Consider the following 19,548-nt stretch of genomic DNA (forward strand, 5'->3'; position numbering starts at 1 on the left):
AATTCAAGCTCCGTATCCGTCAGGAATGTGATATCGCATGTCATTCCGCAGTCGTACATTTAACGCATTTCGGAAAAAAAATCATCATAGAATGGAAATTCGGCATTAACACTTCAACAAAAGCCTGTCATAAGTGAGGATTACAGACAATCAATGCAAATTACGTAAGATGTCTTAACAGATACAAAAAAATATCAACTTCAAATTTTCGTATCCTTGATGTGGTTTATGCCAATGGTTTGATTGAAGAATTATCAACTGGGAGTGGTCGTCTTAATGATGAAATTAATGCGGAACATTCGACGTGACGAAATAAAAAGCCAAGAACTCGATAATGGCCCGCTAAACAGGAATCATGAATATTAATATGCAACATTTAGTCGGCCTCTGTACCGATATACTGTCAGTTATCATCAATCAAGAATGTTTGATCTCCGATGATGACGGAGATTAAAACTCGTTTACACTTAATGAATGGTTCGGGGAATGACGCAACCTCCAGTAGACCTTTAAATGAGTTGTGTGCAACGGTGAAATTAATGGATTGGTGTCTTTTAATTGTCAAAATCTCTCTCAAGAATGGAACTTTCTCAGCAAAATTGTAAACATTTTTACACATTATATTTCTATTTTCTGCTCTCTTATACTGCGTAAATTTTAAACAAGTGGGATGAAAAATATGCTAAACCAAAACCAAGACTGCCATTGTTTCTGTTTTTAATTGAATTGTGTAAGATATTGATTATTTCTGGCATTGTGCCAGCTTCGTTAGATACGACAGAAATCTTGAAATTCCATCTGTACGGTATAACTTAACAAATCCAAAACAAAGAATTTCTGTCTACCGCTGAGAACTGGTCAATGACTAAAAAAACTGTAGAATTCCTTAAACTACTCTAGTGAAGTACAGTGTTAGTATTCCAATGGTTTATGGTGGCGGATCATCATCCACAGCTTCGTAAACTATTCCCGCTGCCCTCTACGGATACCCGCAGCTTCTCACTCCATGCACTGTAACGCTCCCGGATGCAGCAGGATCAAAGTTTGCTTCACCCTCAGGCATTTCAAACATCATTAAAATTTAAATGGATGTTCACAATCGTACAAAAGGGCAGTCTCAAAAGATTTCAACGGGCTTCCGCAATACCTCAGGGACTTTTTAAATCATTAAATATTTTCACACACTTTCAATATATTTTTTTCAAAACCTTTAAAAGCACTCACCATTTTCACCGAGTAAAGAGCATTCGAAATTTTAAGTGTGAGAGGTTCCAACAGAACGTGCAAACAAAACACATTTCATAGATTTTTTTTGAATTCTGAAAATTACGATTTTGCCCGTGTTACCCGTATTTTGTTCAATTTATCTTAGCAAATAGCATCCATTATCAACAGTGTGATTATTATAACAGTTCTGTTATTGATTTCCATCATTCTTACTAATTCCAAAAAGAAAATCGCAATATCACTCTCAACAAGAATAATGAGTCTGAGGATTAAAACAATTAAGACCATACTTTATGCCGGCAGCTGAATATCACACAGTTCAATAGATTTTTTTCCCCTCAAATTTTAATTTACCATAATCCTTAAATGCCTTTTAAAGAGTGAGCATTGTATCTCTGCAAGATTTTAAAATATCGTTAAAATCCATTCCACACTTACAGCGCTACAGAAATCACTGTCAACACACACATAAACCTAAAAGCTGATGTCGGATTCTGACAACAAATCATCTCTTACAAGGCCATATGTTAGAAATCAGGATTATAGAAATTACTAGATTTTGTCTCGGTCTAATTTTTTTTATTGAAAATGAAATTTATACATTACTGTAAAACAGACGGACTGGGAACCAGATATAAGAATACAATTTTATTCACCAGAGCGCAATGTTTTTTAAACAAGGGATTCTGACTGCTTGATTGAAGTGTGCTTCCAACATATTGCCTTTAAGAAGAATATCCTCAGCATTAAGCTCTTCACTTCCTATTCAACCATTCTACAAATAGGGTTTAAATATATCAATTTCTAAAAAAAATACCTTTCTTGCAATATTCCCAAATCGTGGAGAAAATCTTCAATTTCAAGTTGTACCATTTGATGGTTGATTTTGATATTGAAGATATAACTTCAAATTTAAGTTTCAGTTTCCAAATCCTAATTTCAATTCAAAATACAAAGTTTCAGATTTCCAAGAGTGCCTCTCGTTTAAATAGGACAGTGCCTGTAACAGTTAAGTAGCATACAGCCTTAAGTACACTGTCACCAAACAGCAACATATAGACAATATTAGACATTGCCATTCATGCTGCATGGAGACTAGCATACAGCCTTAAGTATATTGTCACCAAACAGCAACATATACACAATATTAGATCTAGATAAGTCTAAATTAGAAACCTCGACAGTGTACAAACACTGTGAGCTCCTTTGTTCAGCGATTTCTGTAAACGTAATTCACAAGTAATATTACGTATTTGAACTGGTATGTTAGACTGATACATTACGAAACTATTTACAAGTTCTTTTATATTTTTCAATTGTTATGATATAGACCGATACGAAATAAGTAACCCACCAACTAAAGAAAAACAACATTTTTTTTCCCTTTTAGTGATATATCTTGACAAATAATTCACAACCAATTGACAAGTATTATTAGCAATACATTGTCAACCATTATGTCACACACTGATGATGCCAATTAAGAAATCTGTATATATTGTAGAAACGAAATATTCTCCTCTTTTCCGCTATATCTTCAGAGAAATAATTGATATAACTAGAACTACATTTACATCTGTAACATCATATACTGATGCCAAGCGAGAGCCATGTAAATCACAGAAACACAATGAGTTCCTCTTTCCAGCGATATCTTAAGAAATAATGCCTACAACTTATATAACATTTTTCAACTGTTCTGAGAGACAAGAACAAGTGCTGCCTCTCGTATAGTCGTAGTGGAAACACGTGGGAGAAGATGTTGGTCCAGGTTTAAATGAAAACACATTGATAATAATTCCAGTGTATAGCTAATGTGTACAGTACAAGGACCAACGGAGAGCTGCGTCTTTTAAGTTATACATCCATATTTCTTCATATCTGCATGTTTTCCGTGGCCATGCTACTTCCTGTTACAAGACCAGCGAGTAAGTTTACAACTTCCCCCGTAACCAGGCATGTCTGCCTCTCGAATGGAAGACAAACAAATCTCACATACAGGAAACACTAGCAAACGTTGTTCTAATTCGTCATTTTTTTTATTTAACGTCTTTTTTTAGAAAATTGGACAGCATCGTTTATCACGCTTACATACCGACTCCCTGACATCTGTCTCGTTCCCGAGGGTGCAAGGTCAACGTTTTTATCCTCACAATCTAAACTTACAGTAACATCTTAACTATCTACACTGATAAAAGCACTTCACAACGTTAACCCACTCTTGATTTTAACTTTCATATTTCATCATCTTCAAAATATAAACATTCACTATATCATAAACTGCATCTTTCCTTTGAAGATCTTCAGGCGAACGGAAAAAAAACTTAGTTTAAACAAGAGCCTTCTGCAAAGCAAATTGTCTTTCTGATTTTAAACACTTCCTTATAATTCTTATAAACAAATGACAATTTTATCTGTATTTCATACAAATTGAAATATTATTCGTTCGTTTTAAGATGAAATACCATGCAGACAAAATATTTGAATTATTAATAGAAAGCACATGCATAATCTGATACCTTTAATGCTATATAACGAAATGATGAATCATTTGAAAACCATTTAAACCTTGAACATTTTTTGAACAAGCAAGTTTGATAGTAAGACAATTTCATCAACTATAAGAAATTCACAGACAAGAGAAAATGTTGAAAAAATTTAAGTCATTACAAAATTTGCAGGTATTTACCATACCAAATTACCCACCAGACATGACCTTGATGTAGCCGTTACAATAAAAATGGCTGCCCTTGACAAGGTCAATTGGTCTCTGGGATAGACTGGGGGAATGTCTTATGGACAAACCATACCAGGGGAATCAATGTTCTCTCCGACAATCGCTTGTATAACTGTTAATTTAGCCTCTGTATCAACCCTGTACCTGTCTCGTCACTCGAGTGTACGGACCGAGACTGCACACCAGTCGCAGAAACTATTTCTATTGTTGATGTAACAATGCTTTTAGTGGCATTCTTCGACCAATACCTGCCACATGTTGGTTGTTTACGGGGCGTAGTCACAGCTCTGACAAAACGTATATCATGTACATACTCGAAATACATGTACGACAGCCGGCTATATATAGCTACAGCACACGAAAGGCTCCCAATATGTTTTTTCATCTCAACAGTTGAAGACCCTATTGATCGTACTGGACACGGTAGTGTGTCTCGGACCACCCGTCGTTACGGAAACGTCTTGTTCGGAAAAAGTGTTATTGGTGATGGCATTAGATCTACTAATACTTGTACATTTTGTATGTACAATAAAACTAACTTAGTACAATAAAACAATAAAACACACTTAGTACAATAAAACACACTTAGTACAATAAAACGCAATAAGTACAATAAAACGCAATTAGTACCGACATGCTTATGATGCTTACGAAGAACTCCTGCTAATAGTTTTTGTCTCCAGATCTTTAAGAATGTTTTTAATTTCCTTGCTTATCAAAACATTAAAACATATATGAATTCTGGTAAAGAATTCACCTTTTGACTTAGAACTGTGGATAAATTGTGGTAACTCCAGGACACTTAATAGGAAAAATTAAATCTAAGAATACTTTAGTTAAAATGTTCTTAGAGTTAAGAAGTTCCATGGAGTATTGATAATGATAAAGTGTTAATAACATTTTTAACCCCTGGTAAGGAATATTGACGTGTAACTATAACATATTATGTCTATATATATATAGTTAACAAATCTCTCAGATCCCCTTAGGGGTTCACTATCAACATGGTTTACTATTACTATATTACTTAACTCATTCACCCCTGAAGACACATTTGAACTCTTCCAATTCGAAGGTTGGAATAGTTCATAAAATTTCAGGGGTGAATGAGTTAAAACACATCTGGCTGTCATTAACTGGCATACTTGACAGTACTTATCTCCAACACAATCAGTCATATACAATTTGTGGTCTAAATAGGGAAAAAACTAAATAAGGGAAAAATCTGTTAATAGCATTACAAATGCATGTCTTTACCAAACTATGTATTTAACTTTTAAGTAATAGGTCCCAAACTGAACCTGTGTAATCAGTTAACCTGAATAACTCAGACTTCAATTCAGCTTCTTAGCTGAACCTGAGTTATCTAAAAACTATCCAATCAGCACAAAAACTATATGTGTTCCGTCGGAATGGACTTCACCCTAATACGAACGAGATCAATCAAGCAGACTTAATTTTGATGAATTCAGTTTGTGTAGCTTCTTGCACGGAACAGCATTCCTTTAATTGTTTTACAGAAATAGAATGATTAAGAATGAATCACCTGGTTATAATTTACATACGACCAAAGTAGAACAGAGCTCTCGAAGCAGACACAGGAGTTAGTGTTCCCTCTTCACACTGTAGTAACCTGCTTGTAAAAAACAGACAGGAAGATTGTTCACCTCAATCAGGCCATGTTCCGTGAAGTTTTCAGCAAGGAAGAGCCACTTGTTAGGATATAAACAAACTTTTCCGTCTCTACTCCACAATTAAGTAATTAGATAATCAGGACAGAACACGTCTCTACAAACTTTTATTGTCCTGCTGGCAACAATTTTAAATTGAAAGTACTTTCTCGGAGAAGGTTCTAATTTGTGTCATAAACTGCCATACGGCTATGAATGTTGGGTTGCTTTTAGTGAAAGATGTGTTCTACGGCTCATTGAGTCTCGATGAATGTCAGTTCTATCTTAGAAATAACGGAGTTCATGAATTTAGATCCATGTTCGGAGACAATGTTATAATGGCTATAAGTCAATGAACGTTGTGATAGCAAAGTTCACGAATGTTAGCTCCGTGTTCGGAGAAAATGTTATAATGGCTATAAGTCAATGAATGTTGTAAAAGCAAAGTTCACGAATGTTAGCTCCGTGTCCGGAGACAATGTTATAGGTAATGGCGGAGTCAAGGAACATAAAATAGCTCCTTGTTAACCCTTTCACCACTGTAGACCATGATGGACTCATCCATATCAATGCGTGGTAGAGTCTACTAAAGTTACATAGGGGTGAAAGGGTTAAGGGTGAAATGCTGTCTAGTTATCTGTAAAAATCTCCGACATGCTGATTCATGACTGCTAATTTCAGGAAAGATTGCGGTACATTAGCTAAAATTGGGTATTACTCGCACATGTTTCGGAGATAGAGAATCGTGTAACAGAACTATTTAATTAATTTTGTGACACAATTACAGAATCCTGTGTCAGAGATGCAGAATTATTTGAGTCACAAACTCTTTTGACAAGGTTAGAAAATCACTTCACAGAGTTATGAAATCATGCGACAGATCTGCCAAATGACTTATTCCGAAGATTTGAATTTATCAAAGGTGTAACATACACAGACAACCCTTGATATATTGAACCTGGACAAATATTTGAGATATATCAATTTGTCAATACAATTGTTGAAAATAAATGCCAAATTGTATACATTTAAGTATAATTGGCTGAGCATAAAACCTCATTTCAAAACAGCTATGTGTATTATTGTACCACAATCCAGATAAGGCCGTCGTTCTGACAACCATTAGCACTGGAGTTTTATTTTCTATGCTAATTTGTAGGTCGGGATCTTTTGCCTTAAATTGTCTGTACTATGACACATCTAGGGCTCTAAACCAAAGACAAGGGAAGTGAACAACACTGACACTAATGGTCTGGCCTCAGGTCCTAGGAAGGTTATTTAACAAATGACAATGGTAGCAAGGTCACTTTTGAGTATTTCTTATATTGATGTCAAGGTCACATGGCCAACATCCGACATTGGTGTCAAGGTCAATTTAGTAATACCTGACATTGATGTCAAGGTGACAAGATCAATATCTGACACTGGCAAATAGGATAAATTGTCTGACACAAGTTGCAATGGTATCTGTAGTCATACCCAACATTGATGTCAAGCTCACATGGTTGGTAATATATGACATTGGTGTCGATGTGACTTTAATAATATCCGACATCTGTGTCAAGGTCACATGGTTGGTAATATATAACATTAGTGTCAATGTGACTTTAATATTATATCCGACATCTGTGTCAAGGTCACATGGATATAATATGATATTTGATGTCAAGGTCACCTGAGAAATCTCCAACATTGATGTGCAGGTTTCTCTGACAAGCCTTGTCCTCCTCATCAAATACAGTACTTTTTTTATAGCAAGAAACACACAAAAAAAATCTATCATCTCATAGAAAACCAATTCTTATTCTGACAGAGGTGTTATTTGCTGTTTTAAGACCAAATTATTCAGAAAAAAATACTGAAAATCTCCATATGCTGCTAAAAATAACACACATGGTTGGTATCTGTCCCGGTCATTCCTCAAGATGAAATACAAATGCATCAACATTTTACGCATATTCCCAAAAAAAAAACATATGTCGGGGTCAGCGAAGGTCAGCCCTAACCATGTTCTGTTGATGACAATCAAAGCACAATATTTTCGCAAGCAAATCCTAAATAAACAGGGTGTTATCTCAAAAACTACACCTAAATGCTAGTTGCATGTTGAGTCTGATCCCCAGACTTACATATCGAGACATGGAGCGGAGGAAGTCGACGGTATCCCGTCTACGTACACAGGAAGTCGACTGATACAGAGGCTCACGTTTATCGCTTTTACACACAAAAGCTGCATATTTGTACACACAAATAACAAACATCAAAACTTCTTGGATGTATACCATCTTGTAGTTAAAAACTTACGCAGCAAGTCATGTCACTGCTAAACATTTATCAATACTGTGGTTTAATGGCGGAACCTCGCCAGTTTTAAAAAAGAAAAATTTCAGACACATTTCATAAATCTCTAAATCTCTGATGAAAAGGAAATATAAGATCCTGTATGTAATTCAGTATAAAGCATCAAATCAGGTTTTTTTCCGTAACAGGTGTTATCTTATTAAGGAACAGATCCCTCTAACATCTATCCATTGTGTCTTTTTTGAGAAAGATTGATGATGTCAGGTTGGTGTATTAATCATATGTTCTAATCTTGCCTTTTTGATAAGAATAGAATTAAGTTTCTGCATTATCCAGACAGTGTGAAATTCTTACTGGAAATCAGTGCGAGATTTTACCTCTAAGGGGAGATAACCACTTCATCCAATCTGAGACAATATGAGATTTTGACTGTTACTACTAATTTGCATTTCAAACAGTATCACTAGCTTTACCAGTTGCTATTTTTGGACCTAATAGTCTGATTTCTTCTTCTTCAATTTATTCATTTAAATTTGTTTTCCATCAAAATTAAGTGGAAACACATTTAAATATTCTAGATAATTTGTTTTCTGCAACAACATCTGTTACAGCGGAAAAAAGGATATGTCATTTTGAAGATATTTTAGTTCCTAAAAATAATTGTAGGTTTCAATTAACGTTTTTGTGTGTTGTATCTTGTAAATTTGTATAAATTGTCATATCATCTCATCTAATACTTGGAGAGAAAAAAACAAAAGACTTGGGATAACTGGAGTCAAGCTATACAAGGTTCCACTGCACAGTCCGTCTCTCTCACTAGAGTATCTACCTGTAACGAGAATGTATGCTGGTCCTACCTGTAACAGAGTATCTACCTGTAACGAGAATGTATGCTGGTCCTACCTGTACTTTTCCTTCGGAAGCTCTATGACCTTGGTGACGTGGGACTTCCAGGCCTCCAGCTCGTCCTGTTCCATACGCGAATCTAGTGCAGCGAGGGCCTGCTCCATCTGAATCTGTAAGTGTCAACATCATTTTATAACTATCTTCAGGCAAAGAGTACTTAAAATTTACTTTTGGTCTGTTGGTTTTTTTTATCACTTTTTGAGTCGAAGTTATTGGCTTTGGAATTTTTGTGAATTTTACATACCTTGTAGATTGAAATTTTTCAATGGAAAATTACAAAAACACAAACACTGGTGAAAAAAAATTAAAAATAAATAAATAAAAAAGTGTTGGATATAATCTTTACTAAAGTGTTACCTTTATATGTTCTATAACACATGCATATTACACAGATTTATTCAAGCAAAAATGATTGTACAATCTCCTCTTTAACAGCTATTTGCAAATATATGTAGTGGCAATTAATAATAATAATAATAATTTGAGGTTCTTATATACCGCTTTATCACAACCTAGTTTGTAGGTCGTCTCAAAGCGGTTTACAAATTATTATCCGTGGTTATAGGGCCTTTGCAACCAGCCAATACCTTTCTTAACTCCCTGGGGAGCATACAGCCGGAGCTGCCATTTCGGCGCTAACAGCTAGCATTCAACAACTCTAGCACTGCCCAACCACGTACTCATTTACAGCTGAGTAGACTGGAACAAGCGGAGTAAAGTATCTTGCTCAAAGATACAACACAGTGCCGTGCCGTGGCCCGAACACGCAACCCTTCGGTCACGAGCCCGGCGTCCTACCACTAGACTACCGTGCCTACAGGCAATCAAAATTTCTCTCAATTCATTTTTTTAACCAAGTTTTATTCTGGTAATCATTAAGTTTATATTCAAAATGTCTGACTCCTAAATTTGTACTGAAACACTGTTTCACAGTTCTTTGCGAAAAACGGAAATTTTCAAATGTTTCAGCTTTGAAAGCCTTCATATGTAACAAGGTTTCACAAAACTTAATATTTGAAAATTTGTTGAAAGCCTGATGAACCCTTTCTCAATGGCATGAAATTAGTGACATCAGTGTCGTATTTTCCAAGAAAAGATCTGCTTTAGTTTTATCATGTCAACTCATGATTACCTGTAGGCCAGAGTATTTAGTTAGAATAGACATAAGGTTTAATGAAATTTCGAAAATATTTATCAAAATGTCTTTGTGTCAAATTTTTGAAAGTTTTTAATTTATAAAAAGATTTGTGCATGTAATTTTCATCTATAACCACATGCAAAACAGTAAATAAATTATCCTTTGATAGGGTAAGTAAAACTTTGGTTTTCAAAGAGGGTCAGGATTAAAAGAATGTACCTGGAAGTAGTAGTTAGAGGCCAGTCCCGGCCCTGCTATCCTGCGGGCCACAAAGCTGTCCTTGGCCGGGACCCGCCCCCGACTCTTCACCACCGTGAAGTACATCACAGTGTCCCACGCTCCACGTCCCGTCCGCCTCAGCAGGCCAACTGAAATAACACATCAACAGCTGATGACAAAATAGACACAATGCAATGATTTTACATATGACATCAAATCTGAGCAGCTTTGATTTTAGTGATAAGTAATTCTATGCTTTATCATAAATTCAGCAACTTACAGAATTTTAAGTTAACAAACGGGAACATCATGGCTACATTCGCGTATCCCGGTTAAAACGGTACGTGTGGCGCAGAAATTTTCCACGATAAACGAACACACTTGGACCGTTCTATAAGCAGTTTTCAGAGAATAAAAAACAATGTATCAAGAATATTATGCCCTTCTTTTACGCGTCCACTAAATTACCTAACGTATCTTAAAAATTACATGTGACTTGACATTGTTTAAGAAAGAAATAACGCAAATTGGCAATAGTCAGCATTTTAGTTTCGGTCAGGTACGTCTGGACCCCTCAATCTACATGTACCAAATTTTCCTGAGGTCAGCCTCGGTCCAAATCTGTACCTGTCGTTTTCTTTACAGGTTCAACCATTTCAACCGGATACGCGAATGCACCCTATATCTTGATCAAATTATAAAATGCATTCCCACTTTTTGAATTAGTACTGTAAAAGCATTACGTCTTGTTTGGGGAAATAATTTCTTTTATTTCGTTGTTTTATAGGGAGATCTTGGACCAGATGACCCCTGAACTTTGGATGATATTTATCAATTCAGTAAACACATCTTAATTTATTGTGCACTACCGTCAGGGTAGGGTACACGTATGGGAGTCTTCTTTTCGTATGTAGTAGTATCTTTGTTTGTAACCGATCGAGCATGACGGATTTGATCGATTCCTTTCGAGTGATCACATCGATCTTACCTGAACTTACCTGTATTCTTTCTATATGTTTTGTATTACGTCTTTCATTGAATTAAATACTGACAATATCAGTATTGTGTCGATTCCAAGAAATTTAAGGATAAAAAATCGGTCCCCACATGCAAACCACAAGTCTTTAACCCCCATTGAATCTAACTGCTTTTACAGACTACAGAATTGAGGATGTCTTTGAGAAACAGGTGATTGTAATAGTTTCCACGTACAGATAGACACCGCTAAGGCAGCTAGTGGGCAGAGGATACCCCCTGTAAGTAGTGCAGCTATCGGCTGTATCAGTCCTTGAAGTACAATCCTTCCTAGTAAGGCTTCGAAAATCAGGAACAATCGGTTACTTTCATCTGAAACAGAAATGCATGAAATCATGAGACATTTCCCACGTTGTAAGGAGAAACCTGATCAGTTAACATCCCATCATCATAGTCCGATACATAAAAAGTATGTTTTTTCCATTTGTGCAGCAACTTATACATCCATTTGTGCAGCAACTTATACAGGATGCAATTTACTTTACTTTCTCAAACATGTATATGTTATATTTCATTTCTAACAATTAAACTTTACAATTTTTTTTACTTGAGAAAGAAAAGTAATTCACACAAAAGATAAAACAAAACATAATGTTATGTAATAGAGAGGTCCGTAGAACAGTTTTTAATATTTCGGATTTAAATCTTAGAAAACTGATCAACTCGAACTGATGTAAACACAATTGTTTTTCATCTTAAGCACTCAAAACAATGACTCACCTGGACAGTCAAAATCGAAAACGAGGAAGAAACTTATATGAACGAATAGGGTAACAGCTGGCATCCTGAAAATATCAAAAATATTGTTATTATCATTAAAGTTGACTCAACATAATGTCACACTGCTTGCAATACACTAGGGAATTCCACTGTAGTTTTATAATAATAATAATATTTGGAGGTTCTTATATACCGCTTTATTACAACCTAGTTCGTAGGTCGTCTCAAAGTGGTTCACAAATTATTATCCGTGGTTATAGGGCCTTTGCAACCAGCCAATACATTTCTCAACTCCCTGGGGAGCATACAGCCAAAGCTGCCAATTTGGCGCTAACAGCTAGCATTCTACAATTCTAGCACTGCCCTACCACGTACTCACTTACAGCTGAGTACAGTATCTTGCTCAAAGATACAACACATTGCCGTGTCGCAGCGCGAACCCGCAACCCTTCGGTCTTGAGCCCGGCGTCCTACCACTGGACTACCGTGCCTCCATACCTAGTCACTTCCCTTTAGTTTTATCTGGGATGTAACTGTGGATGGACTGGGCCAGGGAATTATCATTACCGCCAATCAGGTAGTTCAGTCGGTAACCGGGACAGTGTCGTGATCAGTGGGCCAAGATAGATCTGAATCTAGCTGTTCTGACCCCATTACGTTTTGACACTAAGAACACTATTTTTGGTTTATTTCATATTTATTACTTTTTCATAAAAGTTCTACAAGGTATAAGGTTTCATTTCAGAAAAGATTTATCTTAACTATTTTCACACCGGTGAAAGTAAATTTCCAAACCATAAATCCAGTTTATTAGAATCAAGTGTTTCAGCTGACCACTGTTTTGTCAATATAGGATCCAGGACAATGGTTAGTCAATGTTTATGGTTGAAAACATGTGATAAATACATGTATATACATTTCTGGAAGACTATATACTGGGAAATTCTCTCCCAGTCAAAATTTCGCCCCTTGCTCATGAAATCAATTTTTCGCGTACATTTATTACAATGTATGTTATGTTGTTTATTAATATTTGCTGTAATTATATAATAAATTCACCCAAAGCATGGAGGGCGAAAATTAAACTGCAGCATAATTTTTCTGGCCTTACCAAAGTTTAAATATTTTATCTTTACACAAACTATTAACAAGGAGGCAGGTATAGCCAAACTTACCACAGGGGAGCAGTGACAGCTGCTGTCAGGGAGGCAGGTATAGCCAAACTTACCACAGGGGAGCAGTGACAGCTGCTGTCAGGGAGGCAGGTATAGCCAAACTTACCACCGGGGAGCAGTGACGGCTGCTGTCAGGGAGGCAGGTATAGCCAAACTTACCACGGGGGAGCAGTGACGGCTGCTGTCAGGGAGGCAGGTTTAGCCAAACTTACCACAGGGGAGCAGTGACGGCTGCTGTCAGGGAGGCAGGAATAGCAAAACTTACCACAGGGGAGCAGTGACAGCTGCTGTCAGGGAGGCAGGTATAGCCAAACTTACCACAGGGGAGCAGTGACGGCTGCTGTCAGGGAGGCAGTAGAAGTAACGACACAGCAGACCGGGAAGAAGAGGACTAGTATTACTGTTCCACACGCCCCCTTCATGACGTAGTTCCAGAAACGGTTGATATGACGTGTCAAACTCTTTCCTAGGAAACCTGCACATAAACATACCATCTGTTACTGTAAACCTGCACATAAACATACCATCTGTTACTGTAAACCTGCACATAAACATACCATCTGTTACTGTAAAATTAAACCTGTTCATTTTCATTTGAACAATTAACTTATGAACTGTGTTTCCAAAGTCTTGTTTCTGAGGTATAGAAAGATCTGACTCAGATGTAAGACTATAGGTCCCTTTTCTTGATTGCCGTAGCATTAGCCAAGAGCAGATTGAGCACAAAAACATCTGATTTTGTTGCATGACAATGTCAGACTACTTACCTTGGTCTGGAGCATCCTCAAATTTTTTCCTGGATTCCCAGACATTGACCCACAGTCGACTGAGGCGAGAACACAGGGTCTGGGTTGTGGCGTACGAGTTTCGATACAACTTGCCCTGTAAGGACCATGTACAGTCACTTCCTTCATTGTTATCTATAAATTACTCCTCAGACATTTTATTTCCTAAATCAATCGTGTTCATGCTAAAATTATACTTCTTTGTTATCTTTTTTGTGTGTGTACAACATGTCCTCTTCCAGAAACACATTTCACCTGGTGTTCAATGTGGTAGATACTAGAAGTAGCCAGTCTTACTACTGTTTTCACACGGTGTTCAATGTGGTAGATATTAGAAGTAGCCAATCTTACTACTGTTTTCACACGGTGTTCAATGTGGTAGATACTAGAAGTAGCCAATATAACTACTGTTTTCAGCGAACTGAAAAGTCTTGAACAAAACAATGCGGACATATGGTCAACAAACTTATTATTTAGTATTAAATAAAAAATGCAATTTTTTTTAAATACGTTTATTATTATACAGGTTTGAATTATTCACTGATATACAAGTTTGAGAGCTTTTTGTTTTGTGTATCACTGATAGATTCTAAATTAAATTATGTGATCGTTATAGCAATAAAAAAAAAATAATATTGTGTTGCTCTGTCTATTCTTATCAATTAACAACATAACACATTGACATTCACCTGCAGTGTCCAACAATGGAGTATTTAACTTTTTGTAAGTTCTGTTTTTCTTTATTTACAAAAAGTGCAAAACAATTTTGACATGCTTGTACTTGTAATCTGCTATGTTTCCACAAAATTCACAAAATTTTCTGAACTAAATTCCTTGCCAAAGTTAGCCAATTTACAGCATTTGCCTTTAGGAATGATCACTTTCCTGACTGAGTTGGTTTTCCATTGGATGAACAAATATGCATGTAACTTGCAGAAATTAATTACTTACATCATTCTGACTAAGAGTAGTGTCTGGTATGAAAGGCTTGATGCTGAACAGCGCCCTCAGACTGATGGAGCTGCACCAGGGGATCACAACCTGTAAACAAAGTGGGGGTCTTAAAGCTCGTCGTAATGGCAGAAAACCTGTAGTCTGATGACCAACATATACTGACGACAAAAATAACATTCTATGATACCTGACAGTCAAAATATCAGTGTTTAAAAAGCTTCGCGTAATGCTGAAAAATCTCTTGAGTTTTCATGACAGAAATAACCTTCTCTAATATCTCCGCCACAACCTCAGTGTGTAAAAGATTGCTAGAAAAACTCTCTAAAAACACAAATTTTCAACTTTTGACTTTCTGTATCGTTAAGCTTATGAAGCCTGGTAAAATACTTATATCTGAGGGTAAAATTATTGTGGTTTTTATGGTAAAATTAATTCAATCTTTACCAAATCTGTAGGGAAGGAACCTCTTCTTATTTTGAACAACATGTTTCCACTAGAATGAAAATCAAGGAAAGTAACTCACCCCAAGAACGAAAATGGCATTCCACGTCCAGGTCCAAGTACGGTGCAGGTAGTTCCACCAGCGCCAAAATGGGTAGCGTGAAGACGTAACACGTTGATGACTTTTCTCCACTGTGTAACTAACAACCTGGAAATGTAGATATCAATAGCACTGATCATAAGGAAATTCAAAATTTTTCGATTTCCATTATAAAAGGATGTGAAGTCACATTTATTCGCTAATCCTACTATCGGTTTACATATACTGTACACCAGGAAATTTTTGCCGCATTTTAACTTTTTCGTCTTTTCTGCAAACCATAATGAGGGCGAATTTTTCGTTACAGTAAATGTTAGCGAACAACATAATATAAATAGCAAGTAACTGGGAAGGGGGAAATTAACACTGTGTAAAATATAAATTGTATCGGCAAATGGCAAAAAATTTACCGATATAAAATTTCCTGGTATACAGAATATTTATTCTTTTACATCTACAATAAACAAGTTAAAGCCTTTACCCTGTCGCCTTCACCGAGCGCCAACGAACTGTTGGGTGGGCTCTGAGTGTTCATGACCACGGTTGGAATCCTCTCTTGTTGGTTCCCGATCTTCTTCAACACGATGTAGTTCTGCGGCAGCCAGATCCGTGTGGCAAATGTGAACCGTCGTTTGGGATATCTCACTTTCCCCAGTTCTTTGATGAGGACTGCCTCTCTCTGCAGGGAGGTAAATTATATTTTGTTATTTAAATTATCAAATTAATGTATCCAGAGGTCGTCTTTGGGAAGTCTGTAAAGTGGTGTCAAATTCCAGGTGTAATACAAGTTAGTTAACATACAAATAATCACAATAGTGAAGTTTGAAAGTGATCTCCTAGCTGATACAGGTGGTGTCTTCATTGAGGTGGTGTCTTCACCAGGTGCAACTGTATTCGCCACTCTCTACCAAATTATTCTTTGCAATGGAAGTTCCATTTTTATAATCAACATGACATAATTTCTACCTCAGGAGTATATTATTCATATGATGTTTATTTTATTATGAGGCTTAAATTGACATCTCTAAAAAAATTATATTGTCAAGATTAACTCATTCAGCCCTGAAGACACATTTGAACTCTTCCAATTCAAAGATTGGAATAGTTCATTACGAAATTTCAGGGGTGAATGAGTTAAAAGTCAAGTACCTTGCTTGACCCTATGAGCTTAACTGCTAAAACAATATGAAATCTATCTTTTTTATATATACCGGTAGTTTAAGTAACTCTGACCTGTTTGAGGAAGTTGAGGTCACGTTTAAGGAAGTAGACGGCCTGTTTGAGTCCCTCGTCCTCACAGATACTGATGGCCTCCTCGTGGGCAGACCATAGGTTCTGTTCCACAAACTCCGTCTGAAACACAAATGACATCAGTGCGTAATTCTAACGCATCATTTTTTAAAGAATATACAGTGACACCTGACTTTACAGACACCTGGCTTTAATGACACCCTGTAGTACCAGACACAATTTCGTGGCCCCTCATTTCATAAGACTTGAGAGCTCATTAACATAAAGCATAAGTTACATGAAGAATTAAACTGAACACATGTAAAGTAGAAATTTTGTTTAAACTGGCCAAATGGCTTTGTCCTGTGGTCTTGTCATAATTCTTCTTTAACTTTAGTTAAAATCTGGCAAATCTGAAATGTTGTCTATTCTCATTTTTTGGATACAAATATTCTGATAGTGATTATTGTGCTATTATTTATTGTTTTCTGGAATTTTAAGTGTTAAGACTAACAAGTTGTCACTGCTGTCAAACATTGAATGTATAGTCCAAGCACTGTTTACTGACAAAATCACCTACTGATTTTCCTCCTGAACTCCCCTTAATTCAAACACGTTTCTTAATCCTTCTGTGTAGCAAACCTTCCTCTCCTAGCATTCAACTACAGTTTGACCCTTTCACCCCAGGTTACTTGAATCAACTCTCCCATACAATCATCTGGATGAGTCCATTTTGGTCTACAGTGGTGAAAGGGTTAAAATGTGTGGCCTACTCCATACCTCAAAGGCTCTGATCTGTTCATTCATCCATGGTTCTATCCGAGATTTCACTCTGTATCCAGACTTAAGATGCGAAATCAGCTGTGAAAAGCAACAACAAAAATGTCAGACTTGGACTATGAGGATTGACAATGAAATATTAAACAACTTTTCATCATATTATAACTCTTCACACAGCAAAAGCATTTTATGTGTAATACAGGTTGAAGGTAAGAAGGGTACTGACAGAAATGCTAGCATTTAGTCAATAAGACAATTTATCCCGATTACTCCTGTCTTCCCAGCAGTACAAATGCATACCAGCATGTTGGGGAAGTAACAGATGAGATACTTTACTTGTACATTCAACCTATATCATATATCTTCTTGCTGTTTGTTACAGCACTAAAGACAAGAGGATCCCATACCGTTCCCATAACATATGGTTTATATAAAACAAGCTTTATCCAGTTTTATTAATTTCAGATGTAACGGGTATGAGTTTGAGATTCTTTTTTTTTTATGAACTCTACCAAATAATTTTCAGTTGTTCATTTCTTTAATATTTTGACGTAGTTTTAAAGTTTGCACTGAACTTGTGACATCATTGTATCATTCTGTATGATCTCACAGTATAGGACCACACAACAGAAAATCATGTGATATTTTAACATAACACAGCAGTCTGAGTATATTTTAAATTGCATATGTTCTACCTGTATCGGTGAACCCCTAAGATGTCACAGTACTGACCTTTTCCTTGTGTTTTACCATCTTCACCTGGACGTTGTTGACAGCTTTTTTCATGGCTATCACAGTCTTCGCTTGTTCCACCAACAGTTTACCTGTAATAAAAGTAAGTTGTACTGTTGTTGATATAAACTAGGATTCTTGATGTTCATTTTTGTTAGGATACTCTATACCAATCCTTTAACTCAAAACTTTTTTTTAACTAACAACACTTTCTTTGAATGTATATATATATTTCTAAACATTTTCTTCAGGTTGGTAAGTATGGATTATGAGAAGTTCTTTTTACACAACCAATACAATTTTCTATGAGTCATTTCGGTACATATATAACAACTATTGTACATACGTTTCCAGTGTAGCTGAAATCGACCTCGATTTTATGGACAACTCATACACATTTTACACCTTTGTGTGCATACGCTTCACTGGCCATTTGTCTGATGAAGGTGACAGTGTACATATCGTACAAGTCATCGAAACGTCACATACAAAATTTCACTGGTTGTGTAAAAAGAACTTCTCATAATGTGTATATATATATATATATATATTTAAGTGGATAACCAGAACACAATGTCTACCTCAAAATCTGTTTATTACGGTCTTACTGTGTTTATTTGTTATCTGAGCTAGAAAAGTAGTTAAATGTTTCTGACAAATTGAGAGCATGGTACCCATCTCGGATTTATGATTGGGACTTACAATTGGTACTTACGATTGGGACTTAAGATTGGGACTTACGATTGGGACTTAAGATTGGGACTTACGATTGGGACCTTCAGATTGGGACTTACGATTGGGACTTACAATTGGTACTTACGATTGGGACTTAAGATTGGGACTTACGATTGGGACTTAAGATTGGGACTTACGATTGGGACCTTAAGATTGGGACTTACGATTGGGACTTAAGATTGGGACTTACGATTGGGACCTTAAGATTGGGACTTACGATTGCATTACACATGTCATGGAACATTGTGCTAAAATTTGTTTTCGCTAAAAGAAGTATGTTTACGGCAACAGCTTGTCTAGATATCTATATGACATTAATCAAACTCAGTGCTCTTATGCAAAAACTCAGGAAAGTTTTGAACAGAGCTGAACCATCTACAATATTTCCAGATAAACCTGGTTTGGGTTGTGGGCTTTTGTCTTTTTTTTTTTAAGTGGTGAATTTACCAGAAAATGAAATATTGGCGAAATAAAGATTTAATGCAATGTTCTATCCACACCATATTTATGCAATCGTAAATTAATGCATTCATACCTACACATTCCCTTATATATGCTTATCATTACTTATTACTGTCCAGCAATCATGCATTCAATTTTAGGTTTTATTTTTTAGTTGCAGAAATACTTGAAGGTATCCAAACATATACATATGTATTTCAT

At 36.2% G+C, this 19,548-nt stretch overlaps 1 protein-coding gene across 6 annotated transcripts in view; it reads right to left on the reverse strand.

Annotated features, from left to right (window-relative positions):
• LOC110442531 overlaps window positions 1–19,548 on the reverse strand; it is a 141,859-nt gene that overhangs the window by 103,914 nt on the left and 18,397 nt on the right. For all 6 annotated transcript variants that reach the window (XM_021486182.1, XM_021486181.1, XM_021486176.1 and 3 more), the window contains 12 exons: window positions 18,151–18,242; window positions 17,419–17,499; window positions 16,642–16,761; window positions 15,890–16,087; window positions 15,391–15,516; window positions 14,865–14,954; window positions 13,896–14,010; window positions 13,447–13,603; window positions 11,954–12,018; window positions 11,411–11,545; window positions 10,199–10,347; window positions 8,839–8,951 (listed from right to left, as the gene is read on the reverse strand). In XM_021486182.1, coding sequence (XP_021341857.1) covers window positions 8,839–8,951; window positions 10,199–10,347; window positions 11,411–11,545; window positions 11,954–12,018; window positions 13,447–13,603; window positions 13,896–14,010; window positions 14,865–14,954; window positions 15,391–15,516; window positions 15,890–16,087; window positions 16,642–16,761; window positions 17,419–17,499; window positions 18,151–18,242 — 1,441 coding nt within the window. The remainder of the gene's footprint in view (window positions 1–8,838; window positions 8,952–10,198; window positions 10,348–11,410; window positions 11,546–11,953; window positions 12,019–13,446; window positions 13,604–13,895; window positions 14,011–14,864; window positions 14,955–15,390; window positions 15,517–15,889; window positions 16,088–16,641; window positions 16,762–17,418; window positions 17,500–18,150; window positions 18,243–19,548) is intronic.

Source organism: Mizuhopecten yessoensis, unplaced genomic scaffold, assembly GCF_002113885.1.
Source record: "Mizuhopecten yessoensis strain PY_sf001 unplaced genomic scaffold, ASM211388v2 scaffold716275, whole genome shotgun sequence".
Taxonomy (NCBI): domain Eukaryota; kingdom Metazoa; phylum Mollusca; class Bivalvia; order Pectinida; family Pectinidae; genus Mizuhopecten; species Mizuhopecten yessoensis.